The following is a 26,529-nucleotide window of genomic DNA, read 5'->3' as shown; positions in this document are numbered from 1 at the left end:
GTGCGGTGGCCGGGGGGCTCAGAGCCGGGCAAGGGCTGCCCAGGGGTCTCGGGCGAGGGTTTGCAGGATGAGGCCGCAGCAGGGAGAGCCCCGGCAGCCCCCGCTGGGGATGGGGAGCAGCCCCGGGGCACGGCGGGTTTGAGCCCTGAGCAGGGATGCTGGCTGGGGCTCCCACTCCTCCCCTGATGGCCACAGCTGCCCAGCCTGGGGCCCTTGCCCAGCCTGGCACAGATTTCACCAAGTTTGCACATTTTCGGCAGACACAGAAGCTGCAAAACATCACCAGTGCCAAGGCGGGCCATGGGCGAGGGGCACGGAGCTTGCCTCCCCCGCGGGTCTCCTTCGCAGAGCCCTCCTCATCCTCCCGGACACCCCGGCGCCATCGTGGAAGGCTGAGCTGTGCTCCTGGCCCTGTTAATTAACGACAAATTAACTCGGGGCTAAGCTGTGCAGCAGCTGGTCCCACCTGTGGCAGCCCAGGGACGAGCCGGGGGGGCTGCACGTCCCCCGGGGATGGATGGGGACAGTGGGGGCTGGATGGGGACAGTGGGGGCTGGGGGCCAGCCCCGGGCACAGCCCCACCACCCACTGCTGGGCTCGGGGACACCGGGAAGGGGACGGCGGGTAAGGGGCATGGGGTGCACTATGGCTTTGCTCCAGGTGGCCAAAATTTAAGCGCCTCCTTGCCCGGGCAGGCAGTCCCGGGGTGTGGGCAGGCCACGGCTCTCCCTTCGCAGCCCCCACCCCTCCGTCCGGCGGCTCCTGCGGCACCGCACATCGTTTGTCACTCCGACAGGTTCAAACAAACCCGGCTGGGATTCATTAGGCTCCGTCTATCGTTTCCTCCAGCGCTTTGCAGGGGCCGGGCTGCGGAAGGCGGTGGGGAGGCAGCAGACGGGCGGGCACGGGCTATCTGCCCTGTGGCAGGGGGAGAAGGCAAGCGGGGACCCCCCTGGTCCCCCCAAACCCCTGCCCCAGGGCTAACACAGCCCATCCTGGACGCCGTCCCGGCTCCATCCCAGGGACATGAGGCCATGGGCAGCTGCGCAGCGCGGCCGGATCTGGGACTAGATGGCTGCTGCCACCTCGTGCACGGAGGGCTGCTCCCACGCACACCCCCTTCCTCCCCAAATCCCCCCAGAAGACGGGCCCAAAGGCCCCTGGAGGCGGACGGGACCCCCCAGGCAGAGGGCTGGATTGTGCCAGCAAGGAGAGAAACAGGCAACAACCAGCAAGTAAAACCAGTGCCCCCCCATTTATTAGCAGTTGGTTCAACAGGACCTTGCCCCCGCGCCCGGGAGCCTCTCCCAGGGCCCCCCCCGGAGGGGCACAGCGGGGTGCAGCCCCCACGGCCCCACGCACGGCTGCGGGGGCTCCTGCCACAAGAAGCGGCTGGGACCCCCCCATCACGCCGCACCCCCCCGCTGCCCTGGCCCTGCGCCGGGTGGCATCCTGGGCACCGCATCCCCCTCCGTCCTGCGTCACTGCTCCATCCCAGGGGGAATTTGGGCCTTTATCCCAGTAAACCCATGACGGCTCGGTCTCGTTTGCCAGCCCCGGAAGCAAAACCCAGGGGACAGGACGGGGTGCGGGAGGGGCAGAGCTGGGGCTGCAGCTCTGTACGGCACCACCGGCACAAAGACACGTCTCCAGCTGGGAAACTGGCCCGTTTCCCCACTGACCTTTGTCCACGTCACGTGTAACAACCAAAGAGACCACGTAAAACCCTCGGGGTTTAGGTACAAATTCTGGCACCGAATCAAAACAACCCCCTGCAAAACGGGAACCCAATGAACCCTCCCCCCCCACCCCGCACCCCAACGTTATTAAAATACTTTCGCTTTTTAATATTCAAGGAGTTTGAAGTTCTCAGCATCCTTCCGACTGCCGTTATCCCAACGTCCGCCCTGTCCCTGAGGACCGGCTCTCCTCCGTGCCGAGGGACGCCAGGCGCCGCTCGGCTTTACCACAGGAAACACCACGCGTGTACAAGATCGCAAGGAGGGGCTTGGGGGGGGAATGGGAGCAGGCCGGGGCCAGCACACTGGGGTTGGCACACTGGGGCTGGCACACCGGGGCCGGCACACCGGGGCTGGCACACCGGCCCCTTCTCCAGCTTGGCCGCAGTCCCACCACGCTGCCCACGGAGGGAGAAGGAAGAGGTTGAGGAGCTTGAAAACGAATGGAGATGAGAAAAGAAATCGTGCTGAGTCTTTGAAAGAAAAATCCGCCTCGTTCGCAGCTTTTCCAAGTAGGTGTTGGGCGAATCCGGCAAACTCCTGCTTCCTGCATGGGGCCGGTGGCAGGAGCAGGCCTGGGTCCCTCTGTGCTCTGGGTCTCCACCAGCTCCGTTCCTCTGCTCCAGCTCAGCAAAGTCACCTCCAGCGTGTCCAGAGCGGCTCCTCCACCCTTGGGGCAGGAGGTGAGGGACAGCTCCCACACTGCCCTTTGGCCCAGGGGAGTCAGGGCCCGTTTTGGGCAGAGAAAGGGGGAATTTGTGCCGCTTCCCCACGATGGAGCAGGGCGGGAAGGGACCTCACCAACAGCCCCAGGAAATAAAAAGGAAAAAAAATAAAATGAAAGAGGTGTGGGGTTACGGAGAGGTGGCGGCGTGCGGACCGCAGTCAGGCCACCGCTCGGGCAGGCTCCTGGGGGTCCCCTCCGAGGCGGTGGCCGGGTATTGCTGAGGAAGGTCCCCCCGGGTGCAGGGGTCGGCCGGGCGGGCGGCAGCTACCTGGTGCTCTGCAGCTCCTCCCGCAGCCAGGTGGGCAGCGTCTGCCCCATTTTGTACAGGAGCTTGGAGAGCTCTATGTTATGGTCCCTGTAATAGTCCCGCAGGAAGGCGCGCGACTGCAATGGGAGAACAGAGAGGAGGGTCAGGGGGACCGGCCCCGAGCCCACCGCCCCGGCCCCGCTCAGGACCCTCCCAGGAGGCTTTCTGCATACTCACATCCGAATCCATCTCGGGGTACTTCCTCCCTTTGCTCTTCCCCAAGCATTTCGTTTTCCCTCCGTCCAGCAGCTGACACCAGAATCCTTTCTTTGGATCAAACCTGTGAAGCAAGAGCTCTGCCTCACCCCTCTGGCCCCGCCACACCTTCCACGGACAGGCACACTGCCCGACAAGCCCCACTGCTGCCCAGCCCTGCACAGGGGTTCTTCTCCACCTCTTTTTAACCCGCAGCCCAGCTAACATCTCATTATCAACCCCCTGGTACAACAGGTTCCCCATGCCGCCACGCACAGTAAGCAGCCCACCAAGGTTCATTCATCACGTCGCCCTGCTGAGGGAGCACGGGGGTCTACGTGGGTTTAATTATTATTTTCTGTGGCACCTTCAGCCCTGGATGCCCTCAAGAGCCCCACAGCACCTGGGTGCAGATTCAGAGCGTCCATGTGCATAGGCAAGCCCTGCGCAGAGGTAATTATTTTTCTAGGAGCTGTGGAGGCTCAGAGCAAGGTGACACCCGCAGAGGTGCCACATGGCCAGCAGCAAGGGCTGCTCTTTGCAGTGCGTGCACGAGAAGCCGGGGTGCCAGGGTCACACACGGCACAAATCCACCCCTGAACTCCACTCCAGGAGCCCAGAGCTGCTCCTGGGCTGCCCGGAGTGCCACCACCATCCCTGCTGCGGTGTCTGGATAAGCACAGCACAGTGGGGTGCTTGTTGAACGTTATTTCTGATTGCAGCTACCCCAGTGTAGGTCACAGCAATGAGGAGCTGCTCTTCCAGCCTCAGGTGAAACCCTGGTCTGAAACCCTCAGCAGCTCTGCACTGAGCCCCAGGGCTGGGGGCTGCCCCTGCACAGCGCTGCGTGTCCCCAGGGGCAACCTGCTGCACCAGCAGCACCAGCACATTGGAGGAAGGAGAAGCTCAGGGAAGGACTCACGCCAGGGTCTTGTGATAATCGATGAAGTTGGTCACGCCAAGGAATTTCTGGACCGTCTCCATCACTTTGGCGGGTTCCGTTCGGAGCAGCTTGCCGTCCAGGACCAGGATCTGCAAGGAGCGAGGCAGGGCGGCGAGGTGCCACGAGCTCTCAGCCCTGATCTCCTGGGGCACAGCGCCGCCTTCACCGCACCTTTTGCCATCTCGGAGCCAAATTTGCCACCAGCCCACACAGGGTCCCCCTTTGAACACTAACATGCCCCTGTGTTCACTCACACTGGGTGTTAGAAAATTAAATGCAAATAAAAGCCAGGGCCAGGATCCACACAGGACAACATAAGAGCTCCGGCTCAGAGCCACCCAACCCACAGCCAGCCAGGACGGGGCTCAGGGCCACCCAACCCACAGCCAGCCAGGATGGGGCTCAGGGCCACCCAACCCACAGCCAGCCAGGATGGGGCTCAGGGCCACCCAACCCTCAGCCAGCCAGGATGGCATTACAGCAATTAGGCCAGAAGCAGACAACTAATAGACTTTATAAGGTTAAATGACGGTGGAAAAATCATTCAGGGACTGAGCTCGTAGACTGCCAGCAGCGCTCCAGCGCAGGTCACGGCAGGGCTGGCAGCCAGCCCCCCTTTCCCCTGCAGGCAGCTCCAACCACGAGCAGCTTCGCCCGCTATTTTTGTCCTGCTGTAATGCCACGGTGACACCAGCCAGGGCAGCCCCACGGGGGTCTGTGGCTGAGAGTGGCGAGTGAGCGGTGGGTGTCCCTGCAGAGCCACCCACAGTCCCCCACCCCACGGCCCCCTTTCAGCCCTGCGTTGCCAGAGGACGAGCAGAAGGACCTACCTGCCCAGGACTGTCACAAGGACATCTTTGTGCATCATCCATCACCCACCTCACACTACAAGGGTCTCCTTCTTGCACAATATCTGCCCTCGGCACCTTCCTCAAGTGCTTTCACTCTTCTCCCCGTGGTTATTAAGGTATAAGAAAAGCAGCTCCCATGGGATCACCCTCACAGCTAACTTGGGACCTAAGTTCTCTGCCCTGCACACCCTTGCTTGGGCGAGAGGGACTCCTCGGGGTGCTGCCACTGTAGGAGTGGGGTGCTCCCATCCCTACCTGGTTGGCGTGGTAGCTGTTCAGCCAGCGCTCGATGTGGGTGGCGTACCAGCCCGGCACCAGGCAGCGGTTCTGCAGGGTCCGGAGCTTTGGAGCAGCCTCGTGTCCCGCCGTGATCACCTCGTGGAAGGTGTATTTCAGGGCAACCGGGTCATCGTGAGCTCGCTGGTGCTGTCAGGCATGAGGAAGGCAGGTTTGTTCCTGGGGCAACCCAAATCCTGGGCTGCCCACGAGGCACCACGGCTCCCAGACCACCACACCGTGTCCTCACACGTCTTGTTCAGCCAAAAAGTGCAGCGCCTGCAGCCACCCACCTCCCAAACCCACCTCACAGAGGGAAGCCCCTGGTCCACCACTCCACGGGCCTGCCCAAGGTGGGGGAGAGGCAGAGGCGGGCGGCTCACCTGATACCAGGAGTAGGCTCGATCTGCAGGGTTGATGAGGATGGTGATGACTTTGGCCTTGGAGAGCAGGGCCGCGGCTCGCCGGGGAGCCACTTCTGAGTCAAAGTAGTTGGCACTCTTCTCGAAGTAGAAGTCGGAGGTGGTGTTGGAGGGGATGGGGAAGAACTCCATGTACCTGGGGGAGGCACAGCGTGAGGCAGGCAGACAGGCACCACGAGACGTCCCCAGCACCCCACCTTGCAGGTGGCATCTCAGACACTCCACACCACACACTAACCCTGCAGGGTCCCCCCCAGGTCTGACACACTGCCTGGGGCTCCACAATCCCCTCCAGCCATTTTGGAGGGCCAGGCCTCACCCGATTCCCCAGGCAGACCCCGAAACCAGGGGGTAGCAGATGCACACACATGCACATGGCTTCTGCTAAGGGCACTTCTGAGGCCTGGCACGTGGCCTTTGCCTTCAGGACATCTTGGGGATAAACCATGGCGGTGCAGTGGTCTGAAGGCAGCGCAGCAGCGACCACTGCCAATAGTGGCTGCACCGCAGACCTCGCAGTAAGGCAAACTGTGACCACCAGACAGAGCTGGTGCTGGCATGAGTACACCCTTGCAAAGAGCAGGATTTGTCCCACCTTGCAGCACCCAGGTGCCCTCTGCCAAGAGCCTGGTGGCTGTGAGGCTGATGGGAAACCCCATGGCACTGCTGCTCTGGTTCCTGAAGGAACAAGCGCTCCCAGCTCAGCCCCCGCGATGGGGAGACCTACCAGTCGATGCCCTTGTGATAGTTGTGTCCATTGAAGAACTGTATCTCCTCGAAGGTCTCTGAGCTGGGGTAGTTGCTGCTCAGGTCTGGGTGCATCCCCAAGAAGAGATAAAGGGCGGTCGTTCCTTCAGACAGAAAGTGAGAGCTGACTTGGGCCAAACCTCCCTCCAAGCTCTGCTTCAGGGCAGGAGGGCTGAGAGAGACTCTCTGGGGGTGTGCAGGGCACCCAGCAAGCCTCCCAGTGTGCTCACAGCACCGAGGGCGAAGGGAAGCACCTGTTTTTTGAGGCCCAATGATGAGAAGCTTTGGGAATCGGTCACAGGTCTTTTCTTTGGACCAGATGTCTTTGTGACGCTTGTCTTCACAGGGATCCTGAAATGCAGGGGGGCAAGGATTAGAGACAGGGCAGCCTGGATGGGACCACCCACCACTGGTCAGCCCCCTCCAGCCCGAGCAGACGTGCGGGGAGGCTGCACTGCTCAGCAGGCAGGGCAAAGACTGGGGTTATTTCCAGCTCTACGGGGAAAACTCCCTCCTGACACTGGCTACAGAACCACAAAGAGGTGAAACACCTCCTGTTCACCCCATTCCAGGCACGAGGGGTACCTGCCACAGCGGGTCTTTCTCCTCAGAGAAGATCTGGAAGTATTTCTGTGCCAGCTGCACGGGCGGCAGCGTCTGCAGCTTCAAGTTGGTCCAGGAGTTGAGGAAGTGGACCAGGTGCTTGAAGGTGTACAAGCCCAGACGGTCGTTGCCGTAATTAGACAGATGGGTCATGAAGATGCTGATCTGAAGAGGAGAGAACAGAGCAGGGGTGAGCAGCGCCTCATCCAGCAGCCGTCCCACTCAAACAGCTCCCACCCTGGCCAAGGACGTTGGGGACATTGCCCACAGTGGTACTGGGGGACAGCTCTTCAAGAGACACCTGTCTGTCTGTCCCCGGGCAGCCGGACGGCTGTACTCACAGGATTGAGGAGCACGGTCAGGAACAGTTCACCCCCATTGATGATTTTGTCCAGCTCACTGGAGCCACCAGGGTACTCGTTGTAGAAGATGGTGTGTGTGAAGAGGCCGCAGGTTTGCCGGGGGAGTACCTGGGGCAGGAGAAAGCCATGGATGGAGCATACAGGGCTGGGTCCCCTTCCTCCTCCCAAATGAAAAGGGGGTCCTCAGCCCCTCCACTGCCCATCACCGCCCTTGACTTCAATCCTAATGCCCACAAAGGATGGAGGTGGACAGGTGGAGAAACCAAAACCTGTCCTCCTGCAAGCTTCCCCTGTGCAGGACAAGCAGAGGGCACAGCCCTCTCAAATCAAAGCATCCAAGCCGCCCAGAAACCACCCGCCGAGGTTCCAGGTTTTGGTGGGGGAGGCAGAGGAGAGAAGCACCAGAGATAAAGCCCGGCCACCTACCATGATGCCGTTGTGGATGAAGCCACGGCGATAGCGAGCAGGTTTCAGGTGGGGGTACTCCTCTGTGCTCGTCACTTTGATTGACCAAACCTGCTTCCAAGCTTCGTACAACTGCACGTGGACAGGGTACACGCCCGAGTGGTGGGGGGCCACAGCGTACCCCATGTCAGTGGGGATGCCATGCTCCTGCAGAGAAGAGAGCAGGTGACCATAGAGTCCCCACAACCACAACATCCCAAACCAATCTCTCCACAAGGGACTGCCCATTCCCAGCTACAAATAGTCAATTCATGCCTCTAGAGAGCAACCAGGGCAGCGCCGTGCCCGCACATCCTCTCCTAACCAGGGCTGTCTCCAGGAAAGGGAGCCCAGCAGCAGATGTGCTGGGTGGACACTCGCTCCTCTGCGTCATGTGGACCATCCTCATCCCTGCCATGTCTGCTGTCACCAACACAACAACAGCAGCAAAGCTTTTCTGTGGAGAACGAGGAGATACATCTACACAGGACTGTAAAGTGGTTTATATCAGCAGATATAAAACAGCCTGGAAATTCTGAGCTGGACCATCCCTACTTGGGATGATCCAGTCTCTCTCTAATTAAGCACCTCTAACTATCAGACAATGAATTCAAGTTAGCCTGAAGATCCCTCTCGTAGGCCGTAGGACTGAATTATTATTACTGGGTCTGGCTTTACCGGGTTTGGATTCAAGACAGCTGTGAGCAAACCAGTCGATCACAGCATGGTCTGGTCTCAATGCTGGCTTTATCCAGGGCAGATAGGGACGGCCCAAGAGGACGGACAACCCCTTACCAAGCTGAAGGTCAGAGCCTGCCGTTACAAACCGCATGGCCCTGACAGCTCGGCCTGCAGAGGGAGTTTCCATCAGCAGAACCCTCCCAGCACACGGCCACCACTCCAGGATCCTGCATCATTGCCCAGCACAGCATCAAACTGCACCGGGCTGAGCACCCAACCCCAGGCTCAGCTAAAACCCAGCACACACCAACCCCAGCGGACGCTCCCTCCTGCAGAGCTGTGGGTCGGACCCCTCATCCCCCATGGGTCAGACCCCCGCATCCCCCCGGCGCCGGGCTGGGCAGGCACAGCTGCAACGCACGGATGATGTCTCCCCTTGAACGGACAACCCAGGCAGCTCGCTGCCTCTTTGCCCCCCTTCTCCCACCCTCCCCCCACCACAAGCACCCCCACCAACAGCATCTTACTCACGACAGCGAATTTCTTGTTTAACGTCATCTGCTCGGCGAGAACCGACTGGTTGTGGAAGAGGTGAGGCTGCATGTGGCTCCACATGTGAGGGAACCACCAGAACTCCCTCACGTAGGACAGCAGCAGGTCGTCACCTTCGTCCTCGGCGTCGGTACCTGTGGGCACGATGCTCGTCGTCACGGCTGGGCACGCGGAGCCACGCGTGAGCAGCTGGGGCAGAGGGAGGGGGAGCCCCTCTCAGTGACCGGGTGATGGGGGGCAGCGGGGTGGGATGCCCGAGACCCCTCCCACAGCCCCAACTTTGGCCTCTTTCAGCACCAGTTTGTGCCTCAACACCAGCTGTACTGCACCGACAGGCAAAGCGATGCCCTCGCCCTCCTCACCCGTGTGGAAGAATTTCCCTGAGTATCCCAGGTTGAAGGTGAAGTTCGGGATGTGGGTGCGCAGCTCGTTCTGCGTGTCAAATAGTGCCTGGGAGGTGGGGAGAGAGAGCAAGATCAGCACGCAGCCGTGGGGACGGCTGCCACGCCAGGGCGAGGACCTGTGCCCCGAGAGCTTCGCAGGGGAGCTCCCACAGGGTCAGGAAAGCTCATCCCTGGGGCATCCCAGAGCAAGCACAAGCGCTCAGCCCCACGCATCCCCTGCCCACCCAGCCAGAACACCACAGCCGCACCTTGACATCTTCCACCTTCATGCGTGTGCCCTCCTTGCCCACAAAGATGTCATCGATGTCCACCAGGATGTAGCGGTCAAGGGGCAGGGAGAGCCTCTTGCCCGTCAGGAAGGAGACAGAGTCCACAAAGACAAGCTTGTGCAGCCAGAAGTTGAGGTTGTTGCCAAAAAGCACCCTCTGGATGCCATCGTGGAGGCCCAGGTCCTGCATCACGGTGGTGTGCAGCGCCGCGTCCACGCTCATGTGCGGGATGGACTCGGCCGACTTGGTCTTTGCCAGGAGGACTGGCTCGTAGGTGGAGTGGTTGGATTGGAAGACGGTCCAGTCCTCCCCGGGGAGCACACCCTTCTCTACCTCGCTGGGACGCGTGATGTACAGCAAGGGTGACTTGGGGTTGATGCTGCAGTCCTTCAGCGCCAGGTTGGAGTGGAGGAAGAGGGGGAAGCCCTTCAGCTGGGCGCTCAGCAGGCTGTTCTCGTTGGCCTGCATGGGGAGAGACGGGAGCTGGAGGAGACAGGACGCCGGGAACAGACGTAAGGGGAGGGCAAAGTCTCTGCAGGGCAGCGGCACCCCAGAGCCCCCTGCTCACACCCGGCCTGGCTGCAGGGTCTCGGCTCGCCCCTTGCACCCCCTTACCTTGAAGAAGCCAACGATGCCCACGCCATACTCCACACAGTACTTGTCCAGCAGCTCCCGGTTCCAGGCATCCAGGTTGACGTACTTGAGGATGTTCTCATAGATGATGAGCGCAAAGCGTCCCCGGTCCTTGTCGGTCAGCGTGGGCATGTCCCCCTTCCCCGGGGCGATCTCCGTCCTGTATTTGAAGCGGCTCGACTCCAAAATGGCCACGATCTCCTGGCCCAGCTGGGAGTAGAGACTCTCCACAAAGACCAGCACCAAGGGGTCTGTGCGGGAGGAGTCGGCCACCTTGAGGGTCTTCAGCGGCAGCAAGCGGGAAGGGGCCACCTTGGGCTCGTCACAGTCTTGCCCTGCCACGTCCCCGGAGGGCTCCAAGCCCCTTTTCCACCCATATAAATAATATGCAGAGATGAAAACACTGAGCAGGCAGAAGGCGAAGAGCAGGAGCAACACCACCTGCGGAGAGAGCTGCCGGATACCCCGCCGGGCCCTGGCCAGCACAGTCATCCTTGCATCGGCAGGGCGAGGTGGGGCCCCTCTCCCCTGCCCGCCCCCTCCCCTCGTGAGCCCCGGGGAGGGGAAGAAGCAACCAACCAACCAAAAAAACCACAGGTAAAACAAAACTGAATGCTACTAATAAATTAAAATACTAGCAGGCTGCCTGTGCAGGCCCTCTCCCCTCCAGCAGTCCCTGTGCGCTTCATGTCACCATGGCAGACGCGCAGAGGGTCCCCTCGCCCAGCCGAAATCCCCGCGGCGGTGGCGGCGGCGGCAGCAGCCCCATGGCCTCAGCGGGGCGAGGGGGCGGCGGGCGGCCTCGGCACGGCTCGCGGCGGGCGCACGGGCATGGCAGCTCCCCACGGCACCCTGCAAGAGAGAGGTGGGGTGAGCGGGGGGGGACGGTGACGGTACCAACACTGCCGCTTTTATTTACGCCAGCAGATCCTGGCAGATCCACCGGTGAGCTCGCCGGCGTGCCGGGGCTTGCCATGAGCGCCGCGAGCTCCCGACGGCGCCGGGGCGGGAGCGCAGCACCCGGGGCATGGCAGCACCCCGGGCCCCCCACAAGTGTCTGTCGTATCAAGCAGCCGGAGAAGCAGCCCCACTCCTCCTGTTTGCCAGGCACCCAGCGGGAGGAGGATGGGGTGTGGGGGGTCCGAGCCCCCCATCGCCCAGCCCGGCTGCCAGGGAGGGCCGCGGGCAGCCGGCCAGCCAGGCAGCATGAGGGCGAGCTGGGAGCTGCCAGCCAAGGTCACCGAGACGGGCAGACGGCAGCGCCCACATGGAGCCAAAGGGACCTTGGGAGTATTTTTCCCTTCCCTGTGAAAGGCTCGTTTAAAACAAGAAAAGAAAGAAAAAACTCCGTTGGGCACCGCTTGCTGGGAGGTGAAGCCACCCTGGGCAGGGACACTGAAGTGGCCAGTGTGTTTAAGGAAAAAACAAAAGTGGTGGCACGGTGGCTTGCAGCACCGTCCCCAAACCCACCGCTGGTGCTGGGGGCAAGGGCAGAGGTGCCCGCTCCTCCCCTGGGAGAGCTCCCTGTGCCCTACTGGCACAGCGGCCAAGCGCCCGCCCTGCAGACACCAGCCAGGCACATAATGGGATTAAACATGGCCGGCTGAACGGGACCGTGGATTACAGGCTGGGCAGGGTAATCCTGTCATCCCTGCCCTTCCCTGCAGCGAGCCCCGCTCCAGGCCCCATTTCCCATCCCCACCGGCACGATGCTGCTCCACCGGCCCCCGCACACGCCACCGGCAGCCAGCCTCCATCACCGTCACCACCCCCCAGCAACCTCCCCTGTGCCAGGCACGGCGGAGCATCTGGTTTCACTGATTTGTAACTTGTCTTTGCACACATGGATGATCTTCAGGCAGGACCAAGAGAGGATGTTCCTTGCCCCCCCCCGGGTGTGCCCTGCCCCAGCTCGCTCCTTCCTTCCCTCTGGCGGGGCTGGACGTTCGGCATCCCCAGGAGAACACCCTGCCGGGGTGCCAGGGCTGAAGGCTTCTCTGGGTCCAACAGGAGAAGCACACAGGGAGGCTGCTTTTAGGGATGCACTTGTGAAGAGGGAGAGTCCCCTGCCCGGGTCCCATTCCCAGGGATGCGGAGAGCCAGGACCATGTTGTCAAGCCTCCCGGCCACGCCATCCCGGTGGGTGCTGGCAGCCGCATTCCCATGGTGATGGGCGGGCAAGGGACAGCCAGCGGGTTTGATGCCAGCACTGGGGTCGGCGGCTGATGGGCAGGATGGTGTGTCCACCCTCGCACCACCCTCCACGAGACAGAGCAGATGGGAATGGGGCCCCGCACCTACATCACCTGCCATTTCCAAGGGGGCTTCATTAGCCCATCCTCTTCTAAGAGCTTTTAATTACAGTACTTAATGACCAGGCTTTCAAGACAGCATCTCCGGGCAGATGCTGGCTGACTCTCCCCAGGGAGGGAGGCTGCCACGTCAAAGCATGAAGGCAACGCCTGCCCGGGCAGGGGGCCAGCGCCGGACCCCTGGAGCAGCCAGGTGTGAGCCGGGACCAGGGCAGGCAGCATCCCGCCCCGTGAACCTGCTGGCGAGGCGGAAAGCAGGCAGGAATCCTGCTCTGCCGGTTCGCTGCCGGAGCAAAACCTCTGCAGGGAGGATGCTGAGGGGTTCGGGATGATGCCGTGGGGCAGGGATGCTCCTGCTCAGGGTTTTCTCCACGCTGCCCAGCAAACCCCTGCGCATCCCCAGCCGCGGTGGGAGAGCTGACAGCTCCAGACTGGAGAAGGAAGCAGATTTAGGTCCAAGAGCACAAAACAAGTTCTCAAGACCAACACCTTTTCTAAAACAAAAAAGGAAACACGATGGTAAAACAGAAAAGAAACCACAAGAGCTGGCAAGGTGACAGTCGGAGTCAAACTTCCTTTTAACCTGATTTTTAGAAGCTGCTCAGGTGCCTTTTAAACCCACGGTGGTTATTTAAAAGGCACAAGCTGAAAATGTCAGCCCGAGTCCCTCACGCAGACCTCAGGCCCCCAGAAACACCGTAGGGTGCCGGCGGGCTCCCACGGCACAGGTGGGTGCTCAGCCACAGCCACACATCAAGGACCACAGGAGAAAGAGCCCCGGAAAATGCTGTTTTCTGGTGGGTTTCTGAGCAAAGCCCCGGCCCAGGATCTGCTGGAGAGGGGCTCGCTGAGGAGGCTTAGCCACAGCACTTAATCCGGCCGCCCTGACAAACACAATCAGCATCCGAGCGGCTTCCCTGGCGCAGCTGCAAGCCCAGAGCACCCCCGGGGCCGGATCCGACCCCAGGGCAGGCAACCAGTGACCGGCGAAACCCTTTACTATCAGCACCTCAAATCTAAGACAGCTGCAGGAGGAAGGGGAAAAAGGTTGAAAAGCTTCTCTAAATTCCCCCCTGATGTGGTTTGGGGGCTGCGGTTTCCCCCTGGCCAGAATAATTGGCCACAAATGCCCCCTGGGGAACCACCGCACCCCGGAAAGGCAGAGGGGCACCGGAGGGGATGAGAGGGGATGAAACCATCTCCATCAGCAGCTTGCAGTGCTCTCCCTTTAACCTCTGGTGGGATTTTGCAGGGATGCAATGGGAGGATTAAGTATAAGCAAGGAAGTGCAAGCAGATCTGGAGGAGAGGGAAGGGTCGGCGGTCCCAGCAGACAACGGCAGCAGGGTTGGATTTATTGGGGAGTGCAATAGGTCCGGCCGCAGGTGCAAGCAGTGAAGATCAGGCAGTTCACAAGTCTCAGCTGTCAAATAAATCTCAACTGTCCCAGCCCCACAGCCCAGGGACGGGAGGTGAACTCAAAACCACGGCTGTGACACGGCAAGGAGTCGCTCACGCATCTCCCTCGCACCACTTTGGAAAGGGCTACAAAGGAGGGAGCCAGCAACCACCTTCGTGGAGAAGAGACCCCAAGATCTGCTCCCCACCGCATGTGCAAGGACCTCAACCCCCAACTCTGCCAGCTCACAGACCCCCAACATTCAACCCATAGAGATGGGGCCCCATCCTAAACACCACAGCCAGAGGAGCCATCATGCTCCTCTCCTGCCGGCACCCCTGCTCCTCACTCCCCATCACCGCAGGGTCATCACCTCCTCACCGCCACGCCAGCTCCACTTCCCCACGTAAGCCAGCCCTGGGGGTTAAGCCTGGATGGAGGAGGATTTAGAGGCAGGATGCTAAATTGCATCACCCAGCTCAGCGATTTGCAATCGCTTCTGCTCGCTCCAATGCTTCCCTTCCCATATCTGACCACCACTTGGCCCCACCGACGCATCTTCTTCATCTCCCACTCGGACACTTGATGGCAAAAGGCTACTGGAAGGTCTAAATCCAGCCAGGCTGGGACCCAGGTCCCCAGCGGGGCCACAGCGCCCAGCCCACCATGCCTGCTGTCCCTCCCACGCCTCGCACATCCTCGCAAGCATCCTCAGTGGTCACTGGCCGGTGCCCTGCAGCCCCAGGAGTTGCAGACGACCTGTAAAAGATGCACAAAAGGCAGCCAAATTATTATTAATAGGTTTAAGTTCCCTCTAGAGGGAATCCCCTTCACTCCGCTGGTAATATTTAGAGGGCTGCAGATCTAAAACCACTGAGCTAAGCACGTCCTTAGAGAGGAGATTAATGCCACCATATTATTCAAGAGACAACCGCGAGCTTAAGACAGGGCAGCTTCCTTTGAAAATGAAAAAGTAACTGGAGAGAAAAACCTTCCTTTAAACACCTACCTCTGCACCACTGCCTTTATCAACTCTGAACGGCAGTGATCCCAACTGCGACTGGAAACACCCGCAGAGACTTGGGAGGACTGGTGTCGGGGAAGAGCCATCATAAGGTGCAAAGGGCCACTGCCTGTCCCTGTCCCTGTCCCCATCACCTCCCTCCCCAGCCAGGGCCGGATCCACTGGCAAAGAGAATCACAGAATCAACCAGGTTGGAAGAGACCTCTGGGATCATCGAGTCCAACCATTGCCCTGACACCACCATGTCAACTAGACCATGGCACTAAGTGCCATGTCCAGTCTTTTCTTAAACACCTCCAGAGATGGTGACTCCACCACCTCCCTGGGCAGCCCATTCCAATGGCTAATGACCCTTTCTGAAAATAAATTCTTCCTAATGTCCAACCTGAACCTCCCCTGGCGACAGAAACGAGCAGAAACAAGCTCGTCCCGGCCCCCCGCTCTCGCCCAGGCTGCCCGCGCGCCACCGGTGCAGGTTTATTATGCCAGATAAGGAGCGTCTTAGCGGTAGATTACACGGGCTGCTTAAGAGCTTTGCAAACAGTAGTTACAACACACCAGGGAGAAAAACACGCTGCTGCTGGCCAGGGGACAGCCCCAGCGCCACTTTCCTGAGGATCCCACTGTTTCCCCAGTGCCTAAAAGGTGCAAAATTAAAGAAGGACAACGGCAGCCCCAGCAGCTGCCCTTGGGACAGGCAGGGACCGGCACTGCTCCCACCCCAAACCCACCCCGCTCAGCTTCTGCCCGCCGTGCACAGGGCAAACACAAGGGGATAGTGGGAAAATTCATCCCTGATTTATCCAAGGTCTGGAGTGTTCGTACCCCAGGGTGAACTTCAGCAGGAAAACCCTCCCTTTTTCCCAGCACTTTATTTAAGATCTGATTTACAAAGCCCGGCCAGGAATGAGCAGTGGGAGCATCCACCTGAATTGCTGCTGCCAACCAAGTTTCCCCTCTGGAAATAAACCTCCGGCTTGGGCTGCCCACCACCTGCCCGCTCCTGCGGAAAAGAAACCAAGACAAGTGATTTGCCCAGCAAAAGCGGTCAAAGATTTTCACGTTGAAGAAGTTATTCTTGGCCAAAGCACCTAGCTCTGGAAGAGATATTTTTTCACCCAGAAAGCCCTGTTAGCACTTCAGTTTTACTGGAAAAGATTAAAGTAATGCTTTCCTGGGGTTTTCTTAAAAAAAGCAATCGTGAAAACGTTTCTTTCACCGCAGAGGGATGGGGAAGGCAAGGTTTGGTGTGCGGCAAATCGCTGCAAATTATTTGTTGAATTTTTAGGGGAGAAAAAACCCCAAACAAATGAAAAAAACACCCAAAACCCCCCAAAATGGGTGAAGTTTCTGGAAGCCCGTGATTAAAACTTTTTCAGTGGCAGAGCAGCTGGCAAGCCCGACTGGCGGGGCTTTTAAGACCAGCTCTAGCAAATCCCACGCCTTAACCCCACTCCCCAGGTCCTGCCCCTGCTAACCACGGTCTCCCAGCCCCGAGGGGCCGCAGCCCCCCACCAGCAAGGATGTACAGAGGAACCCCCTGGGAAGGCCGCCCCATTTCTGATCCTTGGGCACTGGTGGCTGCCACCTCCCTTGTCCCCAGCACCCTGATCTGGAAGAGCACCTCTCCACACTCCCCCCATCTCCCAACACCCGCACGAAATCAGTCTCCTCCATAAACTAGGCCAGCAATTAGCAGCAGTCATTAGCTTTCCTACGCCCCAGGGATGCCGGGCTGGGCAGCCAACCCGCCATCCAACCGATGCTGCCTGACACCGTCCTGACCAAACGTCCCAACATCCCACAGCCAGGTTACGGTTCGGGTCACGCCGCTGCCTCCCTCCAAAAAAGCTGGAGCCCTTCGCAGGTTGCTCCTGCTCACAGGGATTTTTTTCCCTTGAATCCTCAGAAACAGCCTCGCTCAGGAGAAAGCGGAGCTGAGGGAATTCTCCCAAACCTTAATTGAAAGAGGCGCTTAACGAGGAGAGTTTCTTTTGTCCGTTAATTGAAACAGGTTCTTACTGACAAAACTCTCCATGAATTTTAAGTGGGTTCGCAGGGGGGAGAAAAAATCCACTCAATGAATCGGGTTTTCCTGCTTTGAAATGTGTCGTGTGGGGTTCCCATGGCTCCCCAAGTGCCAGAGAGCCTTTCTGGATGAGCAGGGCCTGAATCCCAAGAATTTTAAAAAAGAAAAAGGACAAGGGGAAAATAATCTTGTGTGAATTTTTATATTTCGTGGGAGCGGCAGCCCGCGCTCTCACCTACCCAAAAAACCACTGACTGAACCACCTTCTGCTGCCTCCAACACTGCTTGGCCAGACCTTCCCCGCAGAGATGCTGGTCCTGCCACGAGCGCGAAGGTGATGCTCGATCACGGAGAGCTGCGGGGCAGCAGCGATTCCCCCCCTCGGCCACGGCAGCACTGCGAGCCCCACGGCACGGGCCAGCTGCTTCGTTTTCTTGACAGCTTCCCATTACGGGGAATTTGAAGTCAGTAGGAGAGCAGCTCCGTCCCACCACAGAAGAACCGCCAGCTGTTCTGGGGAGCGCAGGCTGCCCTGACGAGCGCTAACCCAGCCCCAAAACGGCACTTTTACAAAGCAGCATCCATAAAACCACAGCGTGAACCAGCTCATGGCGAGCAACTGACCCCCCAGCACCCGCATTTGGGAGAAATCCCTGCAAGGATGGAGCATCGCAAGAGCTGCCCCCTCCTCCCAGGGGCTCCCGAGGACGCTCCTGCCAGACCGCACCCATCCAGCCTGACGCCCTGATGCTTTGCTGAGCCGCAGCCGACCTCTGCTTCCCTGCAGGCTGCCCGGACAGACCCGGCCGTGAGCCCAAAGCACCCATGGGGCTGGGTGCTCGCAGCTGGTATTGAATCAGGAGGCAGGTAAGCGCCTGTGGGGAGCGCAGGCGTGCTCCAGCCACAGCTTCTGAGCTGGCAGGTCCTTTGGGGACGGGACGGGCAGCGCACACTGACGCAGAAGCGGGATGCTCCCGGGGCCGGCACGCTCCAAGGTCATGGCCGGGCCAGGCGCAGGTCAGATCTTTTATTAGACCACAGAACACAGTTGGAAAAACTGACACGTTTTGGGCGTGCAGGCGTTCCTCAGGCCCGAGAGCACATCTGTTTTTTCCTAAAGGTATTAGTTAGGCTAATAAAAGACATTACCTCTGCACGCAAACTTTGCCACCCTTAAAAAGTACCAGAGGCTGCAATGCTCACCAGCCCGGGGGAAACACGGAGAGCAGGAGCAGGCGCAGAGTGCAGGAGACACTAGCAAGATCCGTTTTGTTTTCACCCTCCAAGACACCACTGGTAATGCCCACGTTTGCCCCCGACAACCGCAGCATCGGGGCTGCTGGCACCCAAGCTGCCTCTTGCCTCCCCGGTTTCCAGATCCGTGTCTGAGGTTGCACGAACCAAGCAGCATTTCCCTGAGAAGCCTGATGCTTTACCTGCTCCCAGGCTACAGCATCAGCCCTGTCCTCTCCTTCTCCTCCGCAGGGGCTCCAAGCAAAGCAAATGCTCGAGGAATCAACCTCCGATGCCCCACCTGCCCCTCCATCCTGGTGCCGCACCGCCTGCCCCACGCACGCCAGCTCGTGGTTTCAGCCAGTCAGAGCTAAAAAACCACCGTTAACACGTGCTGCTTCACATCCCACTGGCCACACATCACTCCTGGCCTCTCTACCTGGGGACATTCCCCACTCAGGTGGGCTCCCATGTCCCCACCCAGCCATCAGGCAAAGCATCCCCACCCCGGGTACCACACACGGCCTCCCTTCCTCCTTCCTGGCTCCAATTCCCCTCGCCGATGTAAATCCACGAGGCCAGCAGAGCACCAGCACAGCCAAGGGATGAACCAAGGCTGCTGGAAGAGACATAAAATAGCCTGAGTATCACATATACATACGGCATTTTGCACCCGTATTTCAGGACTGAGCCATTAACCCTTTTTAACGCGGCCCTTTTTCCTAAGCTGATACCACCACTTCAGGCTCCAAGCCCAGGGCTGTATAAGGCTGGGAAGAAGCAGATGGTGGTCGGGAAGGAAGGGGGATACTCAGTGAGATGCTGACAAGCAGCTGGAAGTCATTTGGGTTTTGCCAAGGCACACGAGGCAGAGCCAAGAGAGCAGCAAGCACACAGAGCCAGCACGCTGCCCCGAGGAGCGGGGACACCTCGGGGGCTGTCATCCTTCCAGATCATACGCAGAGGCGTTGGGTGAGACACAAGGGAGCCAAGAGGGACACCCCACGCTGTACATGCAACCCTCAACACGCCCAAGCCAAGACAGACAGAAAACACTTCTTCTTCCCTACTTTCCATCATTTCCAAGACATTTTGGGTTCCCTGTCAACCACGGGGGGACAGAGCCCCTGGAAGAGAGTCTCGGTCTCTCCAAGACAACCTGCATCTCCAAGGCTTTGGACCAGACCAGCAGCAGGACTGAACTCCAGGCATGTCCCCCTCTTAAATATGAGGGCAGCTCCTCCCAGGACACCCCACATTCAGGAATCCCTTGACCTTCCTAAACGCCTCCAGGAAGGCTCGGACCACCTGAAGGTAGCACTGAGGATCTCAGCCCCTTCCCCGGGCAGAGGGCTGCAGCAAGGTCCTGCTGTTTTGGGGGAGGATGCAGGAACTGAGGTGCTCTCAACGCCAGCCCCCTCACCGCCCGGCCGGCAGTCACGTGCGGGATTTACAGCTCGATATTGATTCGTCTCCTGCAAGCTCTGCCATTACAGCCAGTGGCTTTTGCAGGAAAACAACATGAATCATAAGCTACAGGCCACCCTCTCCCCACGTCCGCACTGTGTGACTCACCGAGCCCTTCCAGGGGTCCCGGCGTGAGGGCTGCCCTGCTCCTCCGCACACGGGGACGGGCACAGATGGGGGCACCATCTCCTGTAGGCACTTGGGGACTGAACCGTCGCAGCCCCCGAGGTCTGTGAGGTGGTCTCCAAGAAAGCAGCACCATGCTTTCCCTCCACCCAGGTCCTCCTTCCCCCATCTCAGGCTCCAAAGCCACTGGCCAACGCGTGATGGTGGCACATTGGAAAAATGCACAAAGCAGTGCCACCACCTCAGTAAAAGCACACAAGGAAGCCAAGGGCAGTCCTAAGGTCCTGAAGTGCCTTCAAGAGCAGGGCTGGAAACATCGTGAGATGGAGTGGGAACCCCAGACCTCCGTGGCCATGAAGCAATCGCAGATATAGGAGCTTAATGTTTTGCTTCTCTGCCTTGAGTCATAACGTCATCCTAGCAGGCTCTACCTCAACAGCCACAAACAAAAAACCAACCCAATAAGGCATATCTAGAGACAGAATTCCACAAAAAACCCTTTTAAGCCAAGCCCTCCATGACCCTGCCCCAGAGCACGAACAGCCAAGAGAGCAGCTTCATCTCCAGCACCTGGCCAGAAGCCTCCGAGATGGGATGCTTGGTGGGACCACGGCCCTCTGTCCCCAGCCCAGGCACCCAGAGATGCCCCAAACCAAACCTGTTATAAAAGCCTGCAGGCGGAGAGGGGCAGGCGGTGCCGTGACACTGCAGCAGGGACACGCTCGGCCATGCAATACTTCACCATGACACGCTACTGAAAGAAACATTAATCATTCCCTCTTCATTCCAGCCTAGTTTTTGACTCGTGAGGCATCTTTTTTCTTCTGTTTAAATTACCACCAACAGCGCATTAAATATGTCCTGTTCTAGAGTACTGACAGCGCCGCACAGGAAGAAAAGAGGGAAAAAACCCAAAACAACCTGTAATAAAAAGTCTGTTTGGCTGGGACAGGTTTTCCGTCCTCACCCAAACACAACCAGACGAGACCCGTCAGCTTCCCAAAGGCGCAGGAGGCAGGAAAGGCTTCGTGTGCGTGAGCTTTCCCGTCAGTATCCGTGCCCCGTGCCAGCGGCTCCAGGTTGGAAAGGAGGATTCGGGGGCTGCAGCCGGCGGGGTGGCACGGCACGCACCGGCGCTGAGGGAGGTGACCCTGCCGGGTGGCTTGGGGACCAGCAGGACGGCAACGCGGGAGGTCCTGGCTTCCCCGCACCCATGCACAGATGCCACAGGCAGGGAGGGGTGTCGGGAAACACGAGCATCGCCATCGCCTTCGCTGTCCTTGACAAAAAGAAGCACCGACACGGGCGAAGTGAAGATGCTCGGCTATCCCACCAGTGACCAGCGAGGCTGGGGTTTTTTTTCCCGCCGTATAAAGCCCCACACGTTTTTTCTATTGTTTAATTTCCTTCTTCTCCAACCACAGCAAGTTCACTCAGAAGCAAGGAACTTATTTCCTATTGAATTCGTCCTGGTTGTTTTATTTGGAAAAGGACGACTTCCTCGGCCGTGGTCCCCAAGCACAGCTGAGAGGAGCAGGCATGGGGCCGCTCGCCTCCCCGTCTGTGCCAGCCCAGCCCGGGTAAAAAACACTCTTGAGATTAAAGTAACAAAGATGCTGCTTTGCTGCAGGAAGAGCTGCTGCTTCAAGGCTGTCGGTGACAAAGGGGCATTGCAAGGCACCAGCTCCCCAACGCTGTGAGCACCGGTAGCGGGAAGAAGACCAGCCCCACGGTGTGCTGCGGTGACAGCCGGCTGGCACCGCGGGAAGGGAAAGCTCCGGCGCTGGGATATGATCACAGCACCAGCCTCCAAGGCAAGCAAGAGCCTTCCAGGTGACACCGAGAGGTGGCCGAGCTGGCCAGCTTCTGCACCAGCGGGCATCACGGGCTGCCCCCATGAGCTGGGGACAACCCGCCTGTGCGGAGAGGGAGGCGAAACACAAAAGACTTGGGGGAAATAATAAACACAGCCAGGCATGAGAGGCCCAGGAGCTCACCGGTGCCTGGGTAAATGCTAGGACTTCTTCCAGAGGGGTGACAAGGTGCTTTATGGGGACCCAGCCAGCCTGGCCAAGCCGTGCCGTGCGCCATCAGACCGGCCCTTGCCCGCACCACCCTGATCTCCTTCAATCCTTTATCATTTTTAACTAACGCCGCTCACGCTCCCCCAGCGCGGGGACGCCTCAGGCCCCGCACCCCACGCCCCGGGTGCCCGTGCCGCAGCTCGGCCCCGACTCTTCCAGCAGCAGCAGCCGCCCTCCCTGCCCGCTGCACGGCGGTGCCCAGCGCCGAGCTGGGGTGCCCGGGCAGCGGCGGGGCGAGGGCACCCCCGGCCACCCCGCACGGCTTCACCGTCCTCCCCAGAGCCCCCGGGGCGGGCGGGAAGGCACGGGGGGGACGTGAGGCCTGACGGAGCCGAGGGCTCCCGAGGTGAGGGGGGCTCTGCACCGGACCCCTCGCTCCGCCGCCCCGGGCAGGCCCCGCCGGACCCCCGGCCCCGGCCGGCTCCTCCCGAGGGGCTCCGCGGCGACCTGCCGAGGGGACGGGCAAGGGTCGGCGCAGGGGGCAGCCGTCGTGCCCGGGGGTGGGGGCGAGCAGGGCCCGGCTCCCCCGGCCCGGCGGCGGTGCAAGGCCCGGCGGGTCCCGGCCCTCGCTGCCGCCCGCCGGGGCCGCCCTTTGTCTGCGCCGCCGCCGCCTCCCGCCCCGCTCGGCCCGTACCTGCCTGCCCGGCCGGGCCGCGCCGCTCCGCCACCGCCGCCCGCTCAGCTCCGCTCCGCTCGGCTGGGCCCGGCCCCGCTCGGCGCGTCCCGCCCGCCGGCCCGGCCAGGCACCGCCCCGCCGCCCCCCGGCAGGCCCCGGCCCGGGAGCGCCGCCCCGGGGCCGCGCTGGGCTCTCGGCGCTGCGGGGCCGGGCGGCTGCGCACCCCGAGAGCCGGGGCCGGGGCGGGCAGCGCCGGGCGCCCCGACACACGGCAGCGGCGGCCCGCGGGGGGCTCGGGGGCGGCGGCATCCCCGGGCACCGCGGTGTTTGTCCCCCCCCCCCGGCACAGCTCCCGGCCCCTCGGTGCGAGCTGCCTCCGGGCCCTGTGTGTGGGGGCACGGGGGATGGCCGTGAGCCCTGCGGTCATCTCCCGCCGGAGGGCTCCTTCGGTCCCCGGGCCTGGGCGCGTGTGATGATCTACCCAGCGATGCTCCCATCCCTGCCCTCACCGCTGCTCCCCAGGGCCAGCACGACAGGTTGTCCCAAACCGTGCCCCTTTGGTGTTAACTGGGGTGCCAGGCTGATGTCTCCTACAAAGAGCCCTTTTATCTTTCTCCCAGCATGTGTGCACCCCTCCTGTCAGATTTGGGAAGCCAGTTAAGCCTGAGGTTGTCCCCTTCCACCTCCCCGGCCGCAGAACCCCGGTGTGATTTCAGAGCGCCCATTCATCACATCATTTCGGCTTTCCCACCCCGGCTCCAAGACAAGCTCAAGGTACGCATCTGAGTCACGCCTGGCTGCCCCCCGACCTGCGTGCGCACACACAGAATTCCCTTCATTCCTCAGAGAGGGGAAAAACGAACCTGACACAGCTCAGCCGCTCCGCTCCTGCCCCTGCCCTCCCTGCGGAGGGTGCCGGGGGCTCTGCTGGCATGCGGAGACACGCTCCGGTCCAGGGAAAGGGAGCCCGTGTTGATCACCAGCAAGAGCCACCCAGGTCCGTCTCACTGCCCACGCGAGGAGGGACGCAGTGTATGAAGAAGATCCCACCAGGTTTCGTGTCCAACCCATGGGGACAAGTTTCGTGTCCAGCCCACAGGAATGAGATGTGGCAGAAGGTCTGTTGGGTTTGGGTTTGGTTTTGGCAGCGTGCTCTGAGAGAGCTTCCGACTTAACGGGAGGCGAGGAAGCAATTTCAATCAAATGAAACGGGCAGATAAACAAACAAAAAGAAAAGAAGAAAGGGAGTCGTAGGGAAGGAGACAAATGATTGCAGACAATTATGGCTGCAAACTTTCTAATGCACTCCAAAGCATTCATTGAAGTCAAAGACTTCTTATCCTTAAACATTTCACTCCCCTCACAAGCCTTTTTTCTGAAGATCTCTGAATATCTTGCCTGTGCCAAAGTTACTTGAAAGCTCAGAAAACAAAAAGGGACAAACAGGAAGTTTTTCAACTACGAACTGCTGTAAAGGGTATTAAAGGGATTTTTTTTTAAGCCTTAAATGATTTGCAAACTCAGCCTGAAAACGTATCTGCACCGGGAACGGCTTTCTGAGGCCGTGCTGACCTCCGTCAGAGTTTTAGCAGAGGAGATTCATGCACAAATCATCGAGTAAAAAGCCAGCAATGAGTAATCAAAGGCATGCACCAAACTCCGAGGACAATCTGCAGAATCCGCAATCTCCAGCCGTAAAGTTTTCCACCAAATAATTACTTCTGAGAAAAAAGGAATTTGTTGAATGCTTGGTCTGGCATTTGCTAATACATTTTTTTTTAAGAGAATGACCTATTCTCTGGAAACAGAAAGCTGCATTGCTATTTATTAATACCAGCTCCACCATTTTACAGGAGTATCAGGTAGCTTTTTCCCCCCCATCTTCTGTTTGCAAACACAAAGGAAACCAGTTCCTTTCCTGCACGCTTTATCTTATAGGCTCTTCTTCAGCACATCTGTGAGAAAGAAGTTCAGCGGCTTTCCTCCGCATTGTCTCCAATTTATTAATCAACACCGTCAGCTTCCTACTGAGTTACAGCCAAATTATGGTCCCCTTGAAGTCCGTGGCAGCACTTCCACCGACTTCATTAGGACCAGAAACTGGCTCTTGAAGTCTCTGCCAATTCCTTAAGTGCTTTAACTTCAGCCTTGGAGATTTCTTTTTTAATCTTCTTACGCTTGTTTCTGACACTTCATTTTACATGTGTGCATGCACAAACTGCCTTCCTGAAACTAAAAACGGCCTTAAAAACAAATGGAAAAGCTTGCTTTTATTTTTTTTTTTACCTGTGAATGGCTGGATTTGGGGTCCTGAATTTCTCTTTGCTGGGGTTATTAGAGGAAAGATGCCATTTTGAGGGACCTGGAGCTGTTGTCCACCATCCCCACAAGAGCCCCGACTGCAGACCCTGCTCCGTACTAGGCAGAATACAAGGATTCAGCCTCTGGGGAGAGTTTTAGCCTCTTCCAGCTCCAGCCTCTGTTTCAAGGCCACCAGTAAGGCCACCGGACCGGTGGCTTGTGGGAACGAGACACAGCCATGGGAACAGTGACATTCAAGCACCAAAAATTCCTGCTTGCTGGAAGCCCGGAGCTGAGGGCTTCGCAGGTCAGGCCAGTCGCTTCCCACTGACCCCTCTCAGTCAGGACCAGTTTACACCAGGGCCAAAGCCCGGGCAGGAGGAAAGGTCGAGAGCAGCATTTCCATGTGCCTTGGCTCTCGGGCTCCCTTTTTGTTTAGTCACTGACTGAGTTATGAAATCTGCCTGCAGCGTCACTGTGTCTGTGGGTTTCCCATGGGCTGGAGAGGCTATTACCAAGGAGCAGCTGGAATGTTAATTACCCATTAAGGAATGAAATCTGGAGGATTTCTCAAAGCAAATACACATCGTCTCTGGCACTGACCCCACCGTGGCCTGAGTATCCTTCCTGGCTGGGCTGCAGGATGCAACCCTTGCAGCCCCTGCCGAGTGCTTCCCTTCTCGCTCATCCCCGCCTGGGAAGATCCTCAGCGCTGTCCTCGGCAGCTACAACAGTCCCGTCGGGGCTGGCATTCTGGCCCCAGGAACATTTTGCAGGGCAGGCAGTTCCCTTGCAGACACGCCAGGACTGGTGCAAGGCAAAGAGCTAGGGAAGAATTTGTCCCGAGGAGTGGAGAAAGCCCCATCCCGCACAGAGCCTGGAGGGACTGGGAGCAGCCTGCCTCCCAGCTGCTCTGGGGCTGAGGGCAGCGCTGGATTTTGAACTGCTGGGTTGTATTTTTTTTTTTAGCAGCTCATCTGGTTATTTCAGCCCATTTCCTTGCCTCTGGCTTGCATCTGTTTCAGAGGAACATCCATAGGCTGGTGCAAGCCTCATGGAGGACTGTCACAGCCTGCCCTGCACGCGTGGCTCCTTGGGGAGAAACCCGCCCTGCCTGGCTCAGGCTGCCCACGCACCCTTCCCTGTCCCCACGGCTCCTTCTCGGGCTGGTCACTCACAGTCACCACGGCACACGTGGCCTGACGCAGGCTGACCTCGCCTGCTGCCAGCCCCTTCCTTCCCCGCCTCCTTCGAATCAGGCCACGGCCCGTGTCACTGCAGCACCAGCTGGAATTACAGCAGTCTCGCCGATGTATATTTTAAAAGCCTCTCCTTCAATATTTAAAGAGGAAGATCCCTGATGCAGTGGCAAACTGCTAACGAAGAGAGAAGCGGGCCAGGGTGGCCCACGGGGTCAAGACAGACATTACGGTGGTACCTGTGAGCACAGAGAGCTTTCCTGGGGAAGAAGCCCAGTGCAGGGGGGCACAGGGGAGCAGGGAGCCTTACAGACCAAACCTCTTCTCCCTGAGAGGTTTGCATCCTGGAGGGACCTGGGATGCTTGGCCAGAGCAAGGAAAAGGTACCCCAAAAGACATCAGCCTTGCTGGGCATGTGGACGCTCCCCTAAAAACACGTGGCAAAGCCGAGCTGCGGAGCTGATGGGCGCAAGAAAGGGGTCAGAAGTTTCCCACGCACCAGCAGCAAACACTGGCAGTCGAGCAGAGGTGCTGAACCCTCCCTGCCGGTGTGTTTTCAGGCCTTCGGACTGTGCAGTCGGCCCT

The 26,529-nt window shown here is 59.4% G+C and overlaps 1 protein-coding gene across 1 annotated transcript; it reads right to left on the bottom strand.

Moving 5' to 3' along the window:
- Positions 1-1,236: 1,236 nt before the first annotated feature.
- On the bottom strand, positions 1,237-22,531 carry NDST1 (N-deacetylase and N-sulfotransferase 1). Its single transcript, XM_068408924.1, has 15 exons — positions 22,463-22,531; positions 10,138-11,007; positions 9,502-9,984; positions 9,212-9,299; positions 8,829-8,983; positions 7,599-7,784; positions 7,152-7,280; positions 6,793-6,975; positions 6,462-6,558; positions 6,188-6,311; positions 5,422-5,596; positions 5,018-5,188; positions 3,891-4,000; positions 2,951-3,053; positions 1,237-2,850 (listed from the first exon to the last, which is right to left on the bottom strand). The coding sequence occupies exons 2-15, from the start codon at positions 10,645-10,647 to the stop codon at positions 2,731-2,733; spliced, it is 2,634 nt and encodes an 877-aa protein (XP_068265025.1). The 5' UTR covers positions 10,648-11,007; positions 22,463-22,531; the 3' UTR covers positions 1,237-2,730.
- Between the last annotated feature and the right edge of the window lie 3,998 nt (positions 22,532-26,529).

The sequence above is a fragment of the Nyctibius grandis genome, chromosome 10 (assembly GCF_013368605.1).
Source record: "Nyctibius grandis isolate bNycGra1 chromosome 10, bNycGra1.pri, whole genome shotgun sequence".
Taxonomy (NCBI): Eukaryota; Metazoa; Chordata; class Aves; order Nyctibiiformes; family Nyctibiidae; genus Nyctibius; species Nyctibius grandis.
Note: the sequence above shows the minus strand (reverse complement) of the source record. Positions and strands in the feature narration are given on the sequence as shown.